We start from the raw sequence: 19,871 nt of genomic DNA, 5'->3' as shown, positions 1-19,871 counted from the left end.
GGACCAGAGCCAAAATTTATACAAGTTCTGTTCCCCTTTTTCCAAGGATGTTTGTGGCCAAATTTGGTTACATTCCATGCAGAACTCTATGACTAGTAGCAATTTAAAGGATTTACCTCTATTTCCCCTATTGGGCCCCGCCCCTCCTGCCCCCGGGGGGTCAGAGCCAAAATTTATACAAGTCTGTTCCCCTTCCCCCAAGGATGTTTGTGGCCAAATTTGGTTACAATCCATGTAGAACTCTATGACTAGTAGCGATTTAAAGGATTGACCTCTATTTCCCCTATTGGGCCCCGCCCTTCCTGCCCCTGGGGGACCAGAGCCAAAATTTATACAAGTTCTGTTCCCCTTCCCCCAAGGATGTTTGTGGCCAAATTTGGTTACATTCCATTCAGAACTCTATGACTAGTAGCGATTTAAAGGATTTACCTCTATTTCCCCTATTGGGCCCCGCCCCTCCTGTCCCTGGGGGATCAGAGCCAAAATTTATACAAGTTCTGTTCCTCCTCCCCCAAGGATGTTTGTGGCCAAATTTGGTTACAATCCATGCAGAACTCTAGGACAAGTAGCGATTAATAGAATTTATCTCTATTTCCCCTATTGGGCCCCCCTCCTCCTGCCCCCGGAGGGTCAGAGCCAAAATTTATACAAGTTCTGTTCCCCCTTCCCCAAGGATGTTTGTGGCCAAATTTGGTTACAATCCATGCAGAACTCTAGGACAAGTAGCGATTTATAGGATTTACCTCTATTTCCCCTATTGGGCCCAACCCCTCCTGCCCCCGGGGGGTCAGAGCCAAAATTTATACAAGTTCTGTTCCCCTTTCCCCAAGGATGTTTGTGGCCAAATTTGGTTACAATCCATGCAGAACTCTATGACTAGTAGGGATTTAAAGGAAATGTTGACGGACAGATGGATGACGGACGCCGCGCCATGACAGAGGGATCTTTTCTCAGCTTTTCAAACTTTTACTACATATTACTACATATGAAATTCGAGACTGATCATTTCAGTACTTTCTGAGAAATAGCGGTAACTAACTTCAATTATCATAATCCAAGATGGTGGCCTGTCGGTCATCTTGTTGACGGATCGGTCCCAGAATGCAATATGCACAACTAGGCTCCTATAGGGGAACCTGCACATGAAATTTGAGATATATCCCTTTTGTACTTTCTGAGAAATAGCGGTAACAAGCTTCAACTATCAAAATCCAAGATGGCGGCCATCTTGTTCATCAATCGGTCTGAAATGCAATTTGCACAACTAGACCCCTAGGGGGAACCTGCATGTGAAATTTGAAACAGATCCCTTCAGTATGTTCTGAAAAATAGAGGTAATCAATTTCAATTGTCAAGATGGCATCCTGTCAGCAATTTTGTTCACCGATCACTCCTTAAATGCAATATGCACAACTATGGCCCAAAGGGAATCTACATATGAAATTTGAGAAGGCTCCCATCAGTATTTTCTGTAAAATAGCGAAAACAAACTCAAAATCCAAGATGGTTGCCTGGCGGCCATCTTGTTGACCGATCAGTCCCAAAATGCAATATGCACAACTAGGGCCCTATGGGAACCTACATATGAAATTTGAGAAAGATCCCTTCTGCACTTTCTGAGAAATAGTGGTAACAAGAAACGTTAACAGATTGACGGACCATAGACGAAAGGCTATTTGATAAAGCCAACCATCTTATGATGGTGGGCTAAAAAAACACACCTTTATGCTTGGCATGTTTTCAGATGTTCTATAAACAAGAGAGCTCCATATGGGATCTTGGCGCCCACTCAAGAGACTTTAAGAATCTACGTCGTGACAATCTGGACAAGAGGGATCTTTTTCTCTGCTTTTGCAAACTTTGCAAAACATACTACATATTAAAATTTGAGACAAGATCGCTTCAGTACTTTCGGTGAAAATAGCAGTAACCAAACTTCATGTTATCAAAAATCCAAGATGGCTCCTTTGGCGGGACGATTGCTTGTACCAATCTCGATCTTGAGGTCACAAATCGAGAATATGCATCAACTAGGAACTTATTGAACACCTATTATGGAAATCTTAGGACAGATACATTCAATACCATTCTGTGAGTAATAGTGATATATCAAACTTTAATCTATCAATTCCAAGAGGCAGCCCTACCTCACCTGCCCCCCTCGTCTGGTGCCGTGCCCAAGGCCCGCTTTTCGGGGGATAATCCCCTTGGACCTACCGGTTTTTGATCGTTTTAAACTCAACCGTCTTCCCCCCCCTCCCCCGTCTCAAAACCTACCCATCAGATGTATCCTTACTGATCGATCCAAAAAGCATTATGCACAACAAACTACCTAGGGTGATTTCCCTTACTTTTTGAAATAGGAGATATATAAAGATCCCTTCAGTACTTTAGTCAGAGAAAATTAGCTCGATAACTAACGCTTTAAACTATCAAAATTCCAAGATGGCAGCCTGGCGGACATTTTTTGTTATGTCCGAATCGATCAAAGAACGTCATCGTTATGCACAACAGAGAGCCATAGGGAGGAACCCCTACATATTAAATGGATTGAGAAAAGATCCCGTTCAGTTACTTTGGTGAGAAATAGAGGCGATAATACAATATTTAACTATCAAAATCCAAGATGGCCGCCTGTCGGCTCATCTTTGTTGATCCGATTCTGATACCAAAAATGCACATTATGCACAAACTAGAGACCCTAGGAGGGAACCTCCGACATATGAAATTTGAGGGGGACAGATCCCTTAGGGTACTTTGTGGAGAAAATAGCTTGGATAACAATCTTTAAGTACGAATTTAAAATCCAAGATGGCTTGCCAAAACGACCATTTTGATTAACGACTATGATTCGAGGTCCAAAAACGCCATATATTGCAACAACTCAGAAGCCATAGGGGAACCTACATATGAAATTTGAGAAAGATCCCTTCAGTAACTTTGTGAGATATAGTCGATAACATATACTTTAAGCACTATACAAAATCCACGATGGCTGCCTGGCGGCCATTCTTGTTAAACCGATTTTGGGTGGGGACCCAAACGCCAAGTATGCACAATCTAGGGCGCCTATAGGGGTACCTACATATGGAATATGGAGATATATTGCCCCTTCTTGTGACTGGCTCCTGAGAATTACGCGGAGTAACACTCTTTAAGTGATCAAAATTCCAAGATGGCTGCCTGCGCTGGCCATCTGGAGGTGTTAAACCGATTTTGGATTCCCCAAAATGCCAATATGCACAACTAGGGCCCTAGCGGGAAAATCCGCATATTGATTTGGGTGTGTTCATGTGGCGTGCTTCAGTAACTTTCCTCAGAAATAATTTAGCGATAACAAACTTTAACTAACAAATTCCAAGGAATGGCATGCTGGGCGGCCATCTTTGCGTCTAACCGCGATTGGTCCCAAAACTGAATTATGCACAAACTTAGGGCCCGAGGGGAAACCTCACATATGATATTTGAGCACAGAATCACCTTCAGTACAAATTCTGAGAAATAGCCGACAACATAGAATTGTTAACGGACGGACGGGACGGACGTAAGGATATCAGGGACCACATCCACGTACAAAAAGCTGATTTGAATAGCCCACTCATCTGATGATGGTGAGCTAAAAAAAGTAATAATGAAATACCTGATGTAATAAGCAAAACATTTATTATTGTGATAAAATATCATATCTCTAAAATGTTCTAAGTGTAATTGTTAGCGTCGCTGCCAACCATGAGTAGTTCCCACTAAATTCTCTTTACCTATATACATAAACAACCGATGTAAGGTCACTCGATGAAGTTTAAAATGCCATCCAGCTTCCAGAATTAATCCTCATGTCCAAAGAACCCTGAAATTAATATAAATAACTAAGCACTTATTCAGAAAGGTCTTTTATGTATAACAAGAGGCCCAGAGGGCCTGTATCGCTCACCTGGTTTGTAATGCCAAGTAATGTTCTGAATACAGGTTCATTGTTTCTTTTCTGAAGGAATTTTAATATTAACCTCTAAATTCCCTATTGGGCCCCACCCCTCCTGCGCCCAGGGGGTCAGAGCCAAAATTTATACAAGTTCTGTTCCCCTTCCCCCAAGGGTGTTTATGGCCAAATTTGGTCACAATCCAAGCAAAACTCTAGGACAAGTAGCGATTTATAGGATTTACCTCTATTTTCCCTATTGGGCTCCACCCGTCCTGCCCCCGGGGGGCCAGAGCCAAAATTTATACAAGTTCTGTTCCCCTTCCAAAAAGGATGTTTGTGGCCAAATTTGGTTACATTCCATGCAGAACTCTATGACTAGTAGCGATTTAAAGGATTTACCTCTATTTCCTCTATTGGGCCCCACCTCTCCTGCCCCCGGGGGATCAGAGCCAAAATTTATACAAGTTCTGTTCCCCTTCCCCCAAGGATGTTTGTGGCCAAATTTGGTTACAATCCATGCAGAACTCTATGACTAGTAGCGATTTAAAGGATTTACCTCTATTTCCCCTATTGGGCCCCGCCCCTCCTGCCCCCGGGGGGTCAGAGCCAAAATTTATACAAGTTCTGTTCCCCTTCCCCCAAGGATGTTTGTGGCCAAATTTGGTTACAATCCATGCAGAACTCTATGACTAGTAGCGATTTAAAGGAAATGTTGACGGACGACGGACGCCGACGGACGCCGCGCCATGACAAGCTCACCGGCCCTTCGAGCCAGGTGAGCTAAAGACCTAACCAACTACCATTTAGTTTCTTTCAAGCCCCAATATCCATATCTGTCTTACTTTTTTAATGATTAAGAAAAATGTTGAAAAAAAATCCTGTTGTATATTAAAATCAAAGTCAAGATGATTGATACTGATTCGGAAACTTTTAATAACAAGAGGCCCAGAGGGCCTGTATCGCTCACCTGGTTTGTAATGCCAAGTAATGTTCTGAATACAGTTTCATTGTGCCATCGTCGACACCTTCTGGCAGACTGAAACTGTAAGCCATGTATAGTATTTAACATTTTTATATAGAGGAACATAGTTGATTGTTTCAAAAGAAAAAGGGTTTTATTTGATTCTTGATTTTTGCAAGGGTGGGTGAGTAAAAACTAAACAAAAAGTGATATCGCTGTCAGTCTATCTCTAGCCTCGTAAGCTGTGGCGGTATAATGCTTAAAGTCTTTAACATTCTGTCACAAGTGGCAGAGCCTATTTACTCTGTGGTGGCTGAGAGAGTAAAGAGTCTCAATATTCTATAAGTCCTTCACTGGAAACCATGTGGTATTATGTATAGGTAATGAGAGAAGTTTGAGTATGTGTTGCTTTATTTGTAGGGCGGACACACCCTTACACCATTACCTGGTGCCACTCCTCTCAAACCTGGCTCGGCGGTAAGTATACAGTGTTTGAAGTCAAAAGGCCTGATTCCCAATATCACTCCTAGGAAAACATGGAGATGTCATTGAATTGGTGCTGTTTCTTCTGTTGGTTCATTGGATGACTTCTCTTCAAATCATTAAGCTTGTAGTATACTTACAACTTAGTCATGGTCTTGAATAAAATCACACTTTTGAATCAGTATAACTTTGATTCAAAAATAGGATATGAGTCATGTTTGCTAGGGTTGATTCAAAAATAGGATATGAATCATGTTTGCTAGGGTTAAGTACCAATATGTTAATCACATTGTAGTTTTTCTATAAAATGTGTTACTGTTCGATTGCAGACTTTCCCCTTCTTTGGTATAGTACCAACCATACTAGATGAGAGCGGACAGGAAATCACAGAGCCTGGTAAAGAAGGATACCTGGTAAATATATTCTTTGTTAACACCTTTAAAATGTCCATTAATAGTAATTACAAAAGAAATTTAAGTCATAGAAGATTATTTTCGAAAGAATATACATTTATTGTATGATCACCTTTCAATGATATGAAATTAACTGCACTACATCTATACAAGATACATAACACTATGCAAATTGTTTGATATGATTAATATCAAGTGAACTACATATATACAAGGTAGCGATATTCAAAGTATTTATGATTTAAATGACAATACAAATGCCCTGATTTTAAAATTTACAGGTGTTTAAGCAGCCATGGCCTGGTATAATGAGAACAGTTTATGGAAACCATGAGAGATTTGAGACGGTGTACTTCAAGAAATTCCCTGGATATTACTGCACAGGAGATGGTATGAGAGTTATTTGTTAATATCTATTTTACAGACATAAGTCATGCTAAATTGAATTAAATATATTGTCATTTATTGTGTTTTCTTTTATGTAATACTCCTAATATTCAAGATAAATATCTGAAGCACAATTAATGTAACCTAATCAACTACCTGTAATAACGATAAAATGCTTTTCATTTATTATTCTTAATTTCAGATTAAAAATAAATCGATTTGTTATATTATGTATTTTTTTAACATTTCTCCTTACTCATGGAAAAAAAATCCACAGTTTGAATTAAAAAAAAAATATGTGTAAGTCTCTCATTTAAAACATAAGCAAATATTGGATTCAGATATTGGAAAATGCATACATGTGTATACATGTACATGTATGTATGATTTCTTCATAGAGTATATAAACTATTTATTGTGTATAATATAAATGGTGTCTTTGCTTTGTATTGCAGGTGCCAAACGTGACGCTGATGGATATTTCTGGGTTACAGGACGTATTGATGACATGGTCAATGTGTCTGGCCATCTCCTCAGTACGGCTGAGATAGAGAGTGCCCTAATAGAGCATGAAGAAGTATCCGAATCAGCTGTGGTGTCGCACCCACACGAAATCAAGGGGGAGTGTACCTACTGTTTTGTTACTCTCAAGGAGGTGGGTAGTAGCCTACAAATACACTGAGGTCTTCAGCTGTTAATGTTATTGTGTGATCTGTATGTTGTCAATGGAACCCTCAATACAGTCATTTTGTGTAACATGAATGTCCTGTTTAATTTGAGGTATTCTGCTGCTTCTGAGATTTGTTCTATGATTTCATGACACGTCCCCATGATTTAAGGAATCCAGATTTGTATAATATTGAGAAACAGTTGAATCAGATATACCCTGAAAGCCATATCGCAAAAATTTAAAACTGCTCAAATTTGATTTCCTCATTCTAACTAAAATCAAGAAAATTTTCACCCACGTAAATACCTGGCTATAATGTACTTGTGTAGCTATACCTCAGTATGGACTGAATATTCTTTGTGATGGTGTAAACACATAGAAGTTAACATCATTGTAAATGTTCAAATTCTTGGTCTAATCAACTAAAATGTCTTAATTAAACAAGATGATAAGATTACAAAGTGTCAAACATGGGGTATGATGTGTGATTACAACTTTTTCTGTAGTTATTAATTAGTCTAGGTATTAGCTGCTGACAACAAATAATGGTGTCAAATTTTTGATTATTTTATTTGGTTTGTATTTTTGTTTCAGGGCTGTGAGTTTAGTGAAAACTTGGTTGTGGAATTGAAGAAAAAAGGTATAATCATTTTTGTTATGTTTTGTTTTCCTTTCAAGAATAGGAGAATTACCCAAGCATTGTTTCTTGTTCCAATACAATTTTATCTTTTCAAAGAATGTAAAAACTGGTTCTGGGTGATTTGGTGTAATGGTTAAGCCATTCATCTTTCACCTAGCTGGTCGAGGTCGGATCTCACACGGTAATGGCTAAGTCATTCACCTTTCAGCAAGCTGGCTGAGGTTGGATCCCATACTGTAATGGTTAAGCCATTCATCTTTCACCAAGCTGGTCAAGGTTTGATCTCACACTGTTAAGGTTAAGCCATTCATCTTTCACCAAGCTGGTCAAGGTTTGATCTCACACTGTTAAGGTTAAGCCATTCATCTTTCACCAAGCTGGTCAAGGTTTGATCTCACACTGTAAAGGTTAAGCCATTCATCTTTCACCTAGCTGGTCAAGGTTTGATCTCACACTGTTAAGGTTAAGCCATTCATCTTTCACCAAGCTGGTCAAGGTTTGATTCTCACACTGTTATCTCAGTAAGGTTAAGCCATTCATCTTTCACCAAGCTGGTCAAGGTTTGATCTCACACTGTTAAGGTTAAGCCATTCATCTTTCACCAAGCTGGTCAAGGTTTGATCTCACACTGTAAAGGTTAAGCCATTCATCTTTCACCTAGCTGGTCAAGGTTTGATCTCACACTGTTAAGGTTAAGCCATTCATCTTTCACCTAGCTGGTCAAGGTTTGATCTCACACTGTTAAGGTTAAGCCATTCATCTTTCACCAAGCTGGTCAAGGTTTGATCTCACACTGTTAAGGTTAAGCCATTCATCTTTCACCAAGCTGGTCAAGGTTTGATCTCACACTGTAAAGGTTAAGCCATTCATCTTTCACCTAGCTGGTCAAGGTTTGATCTCACACTGTTAAAGGTTAAGCCATTCATCTTTCACCAAGCTGGTCAAGGTTTGATCTCACACTGTTAAGGTTAAGCCATTCATCTTTCACCAAGCTGGTCAAGGTTTGATCTCACACTGTTAAGGTTAAGCCATTCATCTTTCACCAAGCTGGTCAAGGTTTGATCTCACACTGTTAAAGGTTAAGCCATTCATCTTTCACCTAGCTGGTCAAGGTTTGATCTCACACTGTAAAGGTTAAGCCATTCATCTTTCACCTAGCTGGTCAAGGTTTGATCTCACACTGTGTAAGGTTTAAGCCATTCATTTTCACCAGCTGGTCAAGGTTTGATCTCACACTGTTAAGGTTAAGCCATTCATCTTTCACCAAGCTGGTCAAGGTTTGATCTCACACTGTAAAGGTTAAGCCATTCATCTTTCATCTAGCTGGTCAAGGTTTGATTCACACTGTAAAGGTTAAGCCATTCATCTTTCATCTAGCTGGTCAAGGTTTGATCTCACACTGTAAAGGTTAAGCCATTATCTTTCACCTAGCTGGTCGAGGTTTGATCTCACACTGTAAAGGTTAAGCCATTCATCTTTCACCTAGCTGGTCGAGGTTTGATCTCACACTGTAAAGGTTAAGCCATTCATCTTTCACCAAGCTGGTCGAGGTTTGATCTCACACTGTAATGGTTAAGCCATTCACCTTTCATTTAGCTGGCTGAGGTTTGATTCCAGGCATGGATGTGAAAAGCCAGGAGCCCCCTGCCTGATCATGCGAGTTTTATCCATTCATTCTGATTTTTTTCCGCTCTAAGACTTAAATTGATTTCGGTATCAGCTGTAAAACTCGTTTCACTATCAATGCAAAATAGATGAAGTTTATTGTTTTAACTGATTTTGCATATTCAAAATGTATGTTAGTCACAAATTTTTGCTTTTCAGTGAGAGAAAAAATTGGACCATTTGCATCACCAGACTTTGTGCAAAATGCTCCTGGGCTTCCAAAGACAAGGTCAGGAAAGATCATGAGAAGAATTCTTCGTAAGATTGCTGTTGGTGACAGGAACGTCGGTGATATTACAACAATGGCTGATGAGAGCGTCATTGAGAAGCTGTTTCAACTCCGCCCAGAAACTGCATAAAAAGGTTGTCTATTGACTTTTATTGGTATCACTTAGGTCTCGCCATATTATGTAGGATTTGAGATTGAAAGTGTTATTTTAGGTGTATTAATCATCGTTGGCTTATTTCAGTATATACTGAGACAAATAAACAAAAAGCAATTATCGTTATATGCGAACATAGGGTAATGTATTTAGCAAAAATTACGTCAATTTACTCTGGTTTCAAAAATACTTCAATGTTTGACTGAATATGTGCTTTCTAGCGATTCTTACACACGTAGATTGCATTTATTAGCAATATGGGTTTGTTCATATAAAGATACTATTTATTACAAAGTATTGTTTCAATATGCTGTATTTGATGTTTAAAGCTTAAATCTATTCATTACGCAGTATAGAGATACAACACATTTACTGTGTTTGATTATCGAACTTGCTCATTATCAGAGGTTTCGCATAAAAGTTAAATTTCTGTTATTGACAATGCATTTGAATTTGAACCATTTTCATTATATTTGTGCCTTTTTCATTTCTTAAAGTTTCAACTTATTTCTTTAAAAAAGTAACATGATATATATTTTTTTTATATATATATATTATCTCGTAGATATTTTGTCAACACTGGATTCTTCAGTATAAAGAATTGCTTTGTTAAGCCATTCCTCAGGTGAATCCAAGAAAGCTATGAACTGTATTAGTAATGGCCTAATGGTCAATACCTTGGTCAAGTTATTGATAAAGAAGATCAGAGCTCGAGGCAGCAGAAGCAATCACATCGTTTAGGTAGGAGATGGTCGTTGGTCCGTTCTTGGAGAAAATTCCAGTTTTCACCCCAACCACAACTGTCAATGTTTAATTATAAACCATACTGCTGTAAATGACCCTTCAATGCCAAATAAGACTGAAGATAAAGCAAGTCATGATATCCTTTTCAAACCATATCATAAAGTTATGCTGATTTTATGTTAAACAGGATAACTGAAAAAACCAGTGACAGAATATACTCATAAAGAAGAAATGTTTTTATGTTTTGCATATTCACTTGTGTGTGTTCTATGCTCAAATGCAAACTCATTCAATTTAGAGAAGAGATTTGTGGGTCATTATAAATAAATTAAATGTGATTTGAACGATTTGTGAGTCATTGTAAATATGTCACCATAGTGCTCAGTTAACACATTAAGTGCCTATTGGATGGTGTAAGCATTTCGTGTACCTCACTACAAAATAGGTTGAACAGCAGGTCAAACACGCACTATATACACCCAACTTTAACGCAAGAGTTGTTTCCCCTTCTAATTGGTACAGCTTTATGTATTGTGATGGAGTACATGAAAAGGAAGATTCTCAAGAACAATCAAACAGCATAATATTTTGTGTCTCTGTCGTCTCTACATACCCAGACTTACATATATCCATGTAGCATTTAGAGTTCTTGTTTATGTGTACAGGGTATTTCTACAGAAAGTGTTCACACAAATGGTTTTGTTTAGAAGATCACATTGGTTCAATATTTTCAGATTATCTTTTTGTATAATGTGCTTATATTTACTTGTATATATAGTATAGATTTATTTACACAGTGTGTTCCCATGCTTTTATGTCACAAATATGTACAAAATATTTCTTGTGAGGCAATATTACATTTGTAGCAGAGTTTTTTCCATGTAAAAAACCCAATGTTTTCAAAGTGTATTTTAAAACAAATGCATAATGTATTTGTTTTCCTATTGATGCACTAAAATTTTCATTTTAATCTAAAATGTTTATTTTCTTTACTAAGTCTTTTTCTGATGATTTTAAGTCTAAAATGTTTATTTTCTTTACTAAGTCTTTTTCTGATGATTTTAAGTTTAATTTGCTACTTTTTCGGATGTTTTTATAATAATTTTGTGTATTTTCTAAAACCTGTTTCCTACTATCAAGTATACCAGGTGTCTGAAAAGGAGTTAAAAATGGCAATCTTTTCAAAAAAGTGTTCCTTTGCATTTATGCTTTTAAGTATGAGATTTTTATATTCATAGTGCTTGCAATCTTTACGTCAATCTGAAATAGTTTTCTAATACATTTATAATTTGCATTTCCGGTTTATATAGATAATTGATGTGCTAAAAGTTGAATACATGTACACCAAAATAAGTAGGTGTCTGTATTTAAATACTTGTTGCATTATTTTGTATTTTATTATTAGCCCTACAATTTCATTCTTGGCTGTTTGTGCCATATTTGTTGATGACTGTAGTCAATAATTCATTGGTCAATATTTAAGAGGCCTATAACATATAATGTTCTGCCTGCGTATATCTGGTAAATATATTGTTTATATGTAAATCTTTCATGTCTTACAATGTCCCAAAATTAAATATGCAAAATAACTCAGGGATTCACAGTAAAATTTGCCTGAGGTGAGACCTTTAAGTCGTGATGGGACAAAGAAATAGCACACAAACTATCCTGATGTTGTATTAAAACATGATAATGCTGAAATAATATTGAGACCTTTCAGTTCTGACAGGAAGAGAAATAGCATTATCACACAATTAGCCACTTACAAACTAACCAATGATATTGTAAACATATATGACATCATAATGCTGAAATGATGATTGTGTTGTATTCAGATTCTGTTTATAAATGCAAGGGTTTGCTTACAAAGCATAATAAAGTAGTAAATCTATAAGCAATAGGTTAATATGCACTGGTATTAAAATGCACCACCATAAGGATATTTGTAGCAATTTGAAACATACATGTATATACAGATATGCATATTAACAAATCTCAAAATTGCTTTTGGAAATTGTGTATAAACGAGATAAGAAAATACCCCAATATCAAAGGTCCCCTCCTCTCACCAGGATCTTTATACTTAGGATTCACATATAAAACAGTCCTCGTCATGTTTTGATTGTCTCAGTTTCTGTGATATTTGTAAGTTTCATGGATGTTTTTCGTTATGTCTAAATTACATGTTCACAGAAAATGTTTGTGAATGTTTTTTACAGGACTATATGTATGTCCGTCATCAATCCAGCCAAAGTTTGCTCAATGGAACATGTCGTACAATCGAGTTATGACAAGTATACAATTTTGATCTGTTCTGGCTTTTCGACATTTCTGAAATGTCACAAACGGTTGGATTGATGGCTGTTTTATGGTTAAATAATCTACTGATGAGGGAAGTGTTTTAGTAGTATACAAGACAATAGTTATAGATATAGCAGATATTTTATTTAAACAGTTGTAGTTTAGAACATTTAATAGATTTGCTTACTCGAAACATTTTCCATTGATCAAATAAACCATTAAAGGTGCTACGAGTCAAGTATACCTTTGGTTGCACTTTCATGTTCAATATCCAAAAGTATTTGATCAGGAGAATGATTTTGGGTGTGAGTATTTAGGTTTAGTTACCGGTAGGATATTATGTTGATGGTTTAACTATGAGTACTAATAACATGACATAGTGGTGTATATATATATATATTTCTGTAATATCAATAAATAAACAAGTAATACAAGTAAAATTGTTATAACTTTTAATTTCCATTTTTTTCCCTTTATTTTGTTAGAATGGCCTACATATTCAGTGATCAACAAGTTGTTATTTAGTCGGGACATTTGTACCAATTGTTAGCACCAATTAATACTACTATTAGTACAAATCAAATCACCTCATTGCAATTGGCTATCGCTGAATAGTAGACAACAACGTCTTGTTGGCTCATCACCATCATTTTGAAGGCACAGCATTATTGATGTATAGACATGCCATCTCTGACAAGCAGTTAATTTTAAATGAAAGGACACAATCTTTGATTTGCAATGTCAATCATCCGGTATCAAATAATATGCACATCATGTATGGTTTGCGATGTCAGTCATCCAGTATCTCATTACAGCACACAGTAACTTCTTAGACTCTGGGGAAAAAACAAGGATACTTCATTAATACTCCAATTGGATGGAATACACAACTGGTTGTTTGAATCTCCATGTTGTCTAACTGTCACTGATTAATTCTATGATGACAAGTACTGTATATTAGACCATGAATGTTTATATATTGTTTAATTGTCACTGATTAACTCTATGATGACAAGTCCTGTATATTAGACCATATATGTTTATATGTTGTCGTTTTACATAATGATGTATAATTTATAAAATGGTTAGTTCATCCAAGATTTAATGGTGGAGAAAAACTGGAGATCCCAGGCAAAAACGCTGAGCAAAATTCAGTAAGTACCTAGAAAACATAAGTGATCCAGGAGTGAAGGACCAAATGTGTAATACAGCAGATCTATTATCATGTTATTTCAATTACCAAGTAGACTGTTACATGTATTTCTAAGTTGCTTTATGCCTTAATGCATAGAGTCCACTAAACTAGTCCATATACACTGTATTAGGTGTTTTTTATTTAGACTAACTAAATAAAAGGCCTCAGATATAGGCAGGTTTCGTAGTGGATTTCTGAATTTTTGTAACAGAACCTTGGATCATTTTCCTTTTTAGAGATGATAGCAATGATGATGGCCATTGGCCAAGTAGTTATATTATACCTCTATGACTCTAGGTCTAGTTAGAACTTTCAGGTTACACTAGAAGACACACAACTAAATAACCAAAGCGGTTGTATAAAACCAGCCATACCAAAACAAAATAATACATACCATCATCAATTGTTACGGTTGACATGTTTTCAAGATGTCTGATATTTTCCTCAGCTCTCTGATGGTCATTGAGTACTAGCAGAGTTTTTAAATGCCAGAGATGATCAAATTCATCCAACACTACATCCTCCTCTATATCTTGTGTAGAGAAAATCTGTATGAACAATCTATCAATGTTTTCTTTGTTATGTGTAGGGTCTTTCACTGCCACTGAGAAATGAATACAGAATTAAGCATTAAACATTTTACAAGCTACTCTTTCCTCAACAACTGTCCCATTCCAGTAACATACCTTTACCGTGAGACATTTTATGTATTGTCATGTTACCTACCGGTTAGAACGAAGAAGACACGGTAAGATTAATTGGCAGATAAATCAAATTTGTTTTAAAAGGGGCATAACTCAAGCACAAAAACATGGAATATCTCATTCTAATGGTACAATCTTTGCCCTTTCTTTCCAAATATTAAATTAACATTTTTACTACCATATATTTCACTGCAAAGCCCTGATTTTACATATCATTTTTAAGTTCAACCATTATATGAATGCCTCACAATTATCCAAAGATACCTTACAAATATTAATATATGTATTATGATATGATATATAGATATACCAACCATCTTGATGGTACACTTCCCATACAGCCCTGATAAATTCTATCAGGTTTGTTAATTTGGTACCCAGCTCATCTCTCCGACTGAAATCAAAATGGAGATTAACAAAATATAAATTCACTCAAATTTCAGTTACAGTCATGTAAAAAAATAACAACTTTTAAACAAGGTCAAGCAAATAACAGTGAGCAATAAAATATACCTGGTACAAACTGAATCTCATAGGGAGCAAAGTTGATGGGTACAAAAATTCTACATGAAAATATTTCAAACATGCTCTTTTGCTGAAATGTTTGAAACACTTTAATAAAGTGACATTTGTGTACAATATATATACATGATGACAATACACATATTTACAGCTATTATGATAAATTAAAATTAGAATGAAACAAAACTAGAAAAATTCTAGAGCATGTCAATGATTATACCTTTTATTTGATTTACTGCTGTTTTCCTCTGTATCAACAGAATATGTAAATCCCTTCTTATTTTCTCCATGGTCCTCTTTCTTTTCACGTTCTTTTCTCCTCTTTTTCTTCAATTTTCTCTTTTGATTTTTTGTGAGTACTGTATTTGATTCCTCGGTCTCCTCTTTTGTCTTTTGCTGTCTTTCCCGTGGCTCATTATTTGCATTCTTTCTTTTCCGCCTCCTCCTCCTCTTAACTGTTTAGTTATGAAAGGACAGTGAATTTAAAACATGTACAGTATTGACTTCTAATGTATTGCATCACAAAGTCTTGAAATTCAAATTGCACAATTTTGCACTTTCTTATACATGTAAATGTGTCCATATAAATACAAAACCTAATACCTGGTAGACCTTCCTCTGATTCAGATTCACTCTCATCCCCCTCTCTAATGAACTCTGTTTCGTTTTGATCATTAAATTGGCCATTGTCTTTGTCTTGAGGAATATGAAGTGGTCTTGGAGTCACACCATAAACTTTTTTCTTTGTGATCACATTACATGTATAGTTTGCAGTGGTATATGCTGGATCAACACTTGTCTCCTGTGTTGATGTGTTATCCAGCTCCTGCTGTGATGAATGTGCAGTTTCAGCATCCCCGTAAAGACGCCGAAGCAGCTTTCTTTTGAAAACTGAAATATTGAAAAAATATTGAGTCGTTACCAGTATATTTTGAGTTTCATATGTTCCTGGTTTGAACTGCCAAGAAAATGATAAAATAAATAATGATGAGGAACTTAAATTATTATTATTATTATTACCTAGGGTGTGAGATGGTTCGTGTGTTCAAATAACAGATGTAAAGAAAGTAACTCTGAACAAATTTGAGTCTTCCAGGATATCCGACAATAACCAGATAAGTTGATAACAGTGATATATTTGGAAAAAAATATAGATCTACAACAACTAGACTCAAAGCAAAACAAAATATACCACCTATCAAGATTGATGAAAACGGACTTAAAAAACTACTATTGAAATCTTATCCATCTAAAGCCTCTGGTCCAGATAATTTACCAAACCGAATGCTAAAGGAATGTGCGGAAAAGTAGCACCCGTACTGAAGATTACACTTTTAATAAAATTGAATAAGATATTTTATGGACACAGGCAAGTAACATGCCTCTATGTCCATATCTAATACAATGAAATAATATCCATGATGTACGTTAAGTAACTAAGTGATATCAATTATTAAATGAAGTAAGTTAATTGGCACGTCCCGTGTTCCATTTTATAGCTCCCCAAGTGGTTGTATTTAAGTTCCAAATTAGCCCAGTACTTGTCTAGACTTATCTCGTAGTCTCTTATTGTTGTTGAGTTTATGATATTTTCTGGTAAACTGTTCCATATATCGACAGTTCTAAATCCAAAGGAATACTTCTGTATATCTAACTTGCAATGTTTTTTCTTTAATTTTTGCGAATGACCTCTCGTCCGGTATGCTGTATCATGCTCAAATAATCCAATGGTAACCCTTTCGTCATGGAAATTGTTCATTATCTTGTATACATTTATGATGTCTCCCCTCAGTCTCCGATAGGATAGTGAAGGTAAGCCTAGTCGCTTTAATCTCTCGCTGTAGGGTAGATCTCTGAGCTCCGGGATTAGTTTGGTTACCCTCCGCTGTACTTTTTCTATGGATTCGATGTCCTTTGTTCTGTATGGATTCCAGACGCTTGCAGTGTAGTCTAAATGTGGTCTTACTAATGCTTTGAAAAGTTCTTTAAATGATATTTCATCTATGTAATGTATACAAATGATCTTATTAGTCCAAGCTTAAGAATACTATTAGCTTTATTGACTGCTTGTTGAATGTGTATAGAGAAATTTTGATCCTTGTCCACATGCACTCCTATGTCTTTTTCCGATGATATGTTCTCAAGATTAATTTTATTACCTCCTGCATCTGTCATGTTGTACTTCCGACTTTCATTGGTTTTCCCTTTTATGGTAAGAACCTTACATTTCAGCGGGTGAAATTTCAGTAGCCATGTGTTTGACCATTCTTGCAGTTTGTCCAAATCCGATTGTAAAGCCTTTTTATCATCTTCATTTCTAATTTCCCTGTAGATTTTGGTGTCATCGGCAAATAGGAAAGTATTTGATGTAGTATGTTCTGGTAAATCATTTATATAAATCACAAATAGGATCGGACCCAAGACACTACCTTGGGGAATTCCGCTCAATACTGGATAGTCCTTTGATGATTTCCCATTTACTATTACGCGTTGCTTTCGTTTACTAAGAAAGTTTTCCACCCAATTAACTATTTTTGTGTTTATTCTTCAACTTCGGAGTTTGGCAATTAATCTCTTATGAGGCACTTTGTCAAAAGCCTTCATAAAGTCGATGTAGACAATGTCTATTTCTCCTCCATGGTCCAGAATATCGGTCCAATCTTCTAGTACCATCAGTAGTTGTAGAACTGTTGACCTTTTTGCTATGAATCCAAATTGTTTATCACTGAATAGATTATTTAGGTCCATGTGGTTGACTATTGCATCTCTGATTATCTTCTCCATTGTCTTTCCAACTACACTTGTTAGGCTCACCGGTCTGTAATTTCCTGCATCTGATTTTGATCCCTTCTTGAATATAACCGTTATGCTGGCTTCCTTCCACGCCTTAGGTACTATACCTCTATGTACTGATTTGTTGAAAATTATACGAAGTGGTTTACATAGAATTAATTTTAGTTCCTTTAGTAATCTTGTGTGTATCTAGTCTGGACCCTGTGATTTGTTGCTGTCCATGCTTTCCAGCAATTTCATTATTAATGCCTCGGTACATAAAGGTTCATTAGAGTCATGTATGATTGGTTTATTATTCGAAGTTGGCATATCTCCTCTAGGTTCCTCTGTAAAAACACTACTGAAAAATTGTGCAAGTACTTCTGCTTTGTCCCCATCCAACATAGCAATTTTTGAATCATCTCCGTCTAAACCCCTAAGTTCTGAAATCCCTGTTTTTACCTTTCTTTTCGAGTTGATGTATTTCCAGAAACGTTTCGGGTTTCTTTTGACATTTCCTGCAATGTCTTTCTCCATATCTCGTCTCGCCTTCCTCAATGCACCCTTTACCTGATTTCTGATTTTAGTATATTCTCTGTATTTCGACTCTGTTGGCACTTCTAAATATCGCTGCCATGTACTATGTTTTTTGTTGATTTTCTTTCTAATGTTCAGTGGAAGGTATGGTTTATTATTTGCGTTGTACTTGTTGCCTTTTATCATAGGTATATGTTTATCTATACATCTATTCAATATTTCGATAAATTGTTCGTACATACTGTCCGCATCTCCTTTTAATATTTCCTCCCAAGATATGTCTAGATCCGTGCGCATGCCAGCATAATTCCCCTTATTATAGCATGTAAATTTGAACTTTAGTACCAAGTGGTCGTTGTGCCCAATGGGACTTTCATGGATGATTTCCCTGATCATTTCTTCTTCTACAGATGGCTTCTTATATGCGATATTTTCGATCCGCCATTTATAGCAGCCATTTGCATTTACTACACTAGGCTCCTGCGCTACATGTATTTGCTGGTCCGATTTTGCCAAACAAACTGTTGGAGTACCTGGCATATTCACAACTGAACACGATGGCATGATAATTTGGTTCCATCAATGCAATTCACACGAGTTCTATGTCTTCTCCAGAACTATACATTTTTCTCATATTTTACTGTATTTTACACGCAGCTCCACAAATTACATATCAACAGTAAGACTGACAGTTAGCCAGGGTATTAGCTACTGTTGTAGCGGAAAAGATATCACCTAAGTCAGTCAGAAGGTAATATCTTTTCCGCTACAACAGTAGCTACCAGGGTATATACCAACAATTAATGAAATTAGTTCTGTTCAATTGCAGCACAGTAATGCGTTTTAGGCTTGCAAAATATCACTGTTTAAAGCCATTACATGAACCTTAAATCAACTGGAAAACAACAGAATTTTCGCAAACTTAAATCTACGACAGATGCAGATATATCGATATACCTACACTGACTGTACACACAAGTTTCACATATACTGTACATATTTCTGACATTAATTAATTAGCATCTGCACAAGCCATAAGTATGTATGTCCATGCAGAGCTTTCAAATAAAACTTACCGGCACCTCTGCTGTCAGAATCACACATTTTTTGTCATCAATGTTGAAATGAGACTTAATGATTACACTATTTTCTCGTTTGATTGAAGCGCCCCGTAGACGTTGATGTGGCGTCTACAATTCAGGTGCATTCGATTATAAAATATAGTGGACTGTATTGATCACGGAGATGTTTGGGTACAAGGGATGTATTCATTTATATTGATAGATAGCTAAATAAACACTTGAAATAAATATCGACATTTTTTCTTTCATTGCATTAATGTTCAATTCCAGCGTGAAAATATCCTCATGACATGGCCTGGGGTGATCATCAGGAAGCGGCGAATCTATTGAGTTCAGTGCAGCATTTGAAAATTGATTATTTGTCATCTGTTTTTTTTTTTTTTTTTTTTATATAAATGATGTCAATGAAATTGTTAATTACATGCATGTAATTAATCTGAAGTCTTCAGAAAATAATGAGTTTTCTTTTCCATTTGTCATGCAGGTTATGGTA

The 19,871-nt window shown here is 36.3% G+C and overlaps 2 protein-coding genes across 2 annotated transcripts; one reads left to right on the top strand and one right to left on the bottom strand.

The window, feature by feature from the left end:
* The first annotated feature begins 4,628 nt into the window (after positions 1-4,628).
* Positions 4,629-13,015, top strand: LOC138326530 (acetyl-coenzyme A synthetase, cytoplasmic-like). Its single transcript, XM_069272629.1, has 8 exons — positions 4,629-4,694; positions 4,922-4,963; positions 5,301-5,357; positions 5,693-5,776; positions 6,058-6,166; positions 6,619-6,818; positions 7,428-7,473; positions 9,298-13,015. Exons 1-8 carry the CDS (start codon positions 4,629-4,631, stop codon positions 9,495-9,497), a joined length of 804 nt encoding a protein of 267 aa, XP_069128730.1. The 3' UTR covers positions 9,498-13,015.
* Positions 13,005-19,461, bottom strand: LOC138325960 (transcriptional regulator ATRX homolog). Its single transcript, XM_069271995.1, has 6 exons — positions 19,373-19,461; positions 15,591-15,878; positions 15,208-15,442; positions 14,780-14,859; positions 14,156-14,365; positions 13,005-13,402 (listed from the first exon to the last, which is right to left on the bottom strand). The coding sequence occupies exons 1-6, from the start codon at positions 19,398-19,400 to the stop codon at positions 13,338-13,340; spliced, it is 906 nt and encodes a 301-aa protein (XP_069128096.1). The 5' UTR covers positions 19,401-19,461; the 3' UTR covers positions 13,005-13,337.
* Positions 19,462-19,871: the final 410 nt, after the last annotated feature.

The sequence above is a fragment of the Argopecten irradians genome, chromosome 6, assembly GCF_041381155.1.
Source record: "Argopecten irradians isolate NY chromosome 6, Ai_NY, whole genome shotgun sequence".
Lineage (NCBI taxonomy): Eukaryota > Metazoa > Mollusca > Bivalvia > Pectinida > Pectinidae > Argopecten > Argopecten irradians.
Note: the sequence above shows the minus strand (reverse complement) of the source record. Positions and strands in the feature narration are given on the sequence as shown.

Coding starts and splice junctions, on each gene's coding strand:
- LOC138325960 (XM_069271995.1), bottom strand. CDS start 19,400: ATGTGTGATTCTGACAGCAGAGGTGCCG. Junction 15,879..19,372: donor TTCTGACAGCAGAGGTGCCG/GTAAGTTTTATT, acceptor TCAATATTTCAG/TTTTCAAAAGAAAGCTGCTT. Junction 13,403..14,155: donor AACCGTAACAATTGATGATG/GTATGTATTATT, acceptor TTTTTTCCCCAG/AGTCTAAGAAGTTACTGTGT.
- LOC138326530 (XM_069272629.1), top strand. CDS start 4,629: ATGTTGACGGACGACGGACGCCGACGGACGCCGCGCCATGACAAGCTC. Junction 5,777..6,057: donor CTGGTAAAGAAGGATACCTG/GTAAATATATTC, acceptor TAAAATTTACAG/GTGTTTAAGCAGCCATGGCC. Junction 6,167..6,618: donor ATATTACTGCACAGGAGATG/GTATGAGAGTTA, acceptor TTTGTATTGCAG/GTGCCAAACGTGACGCTGAT.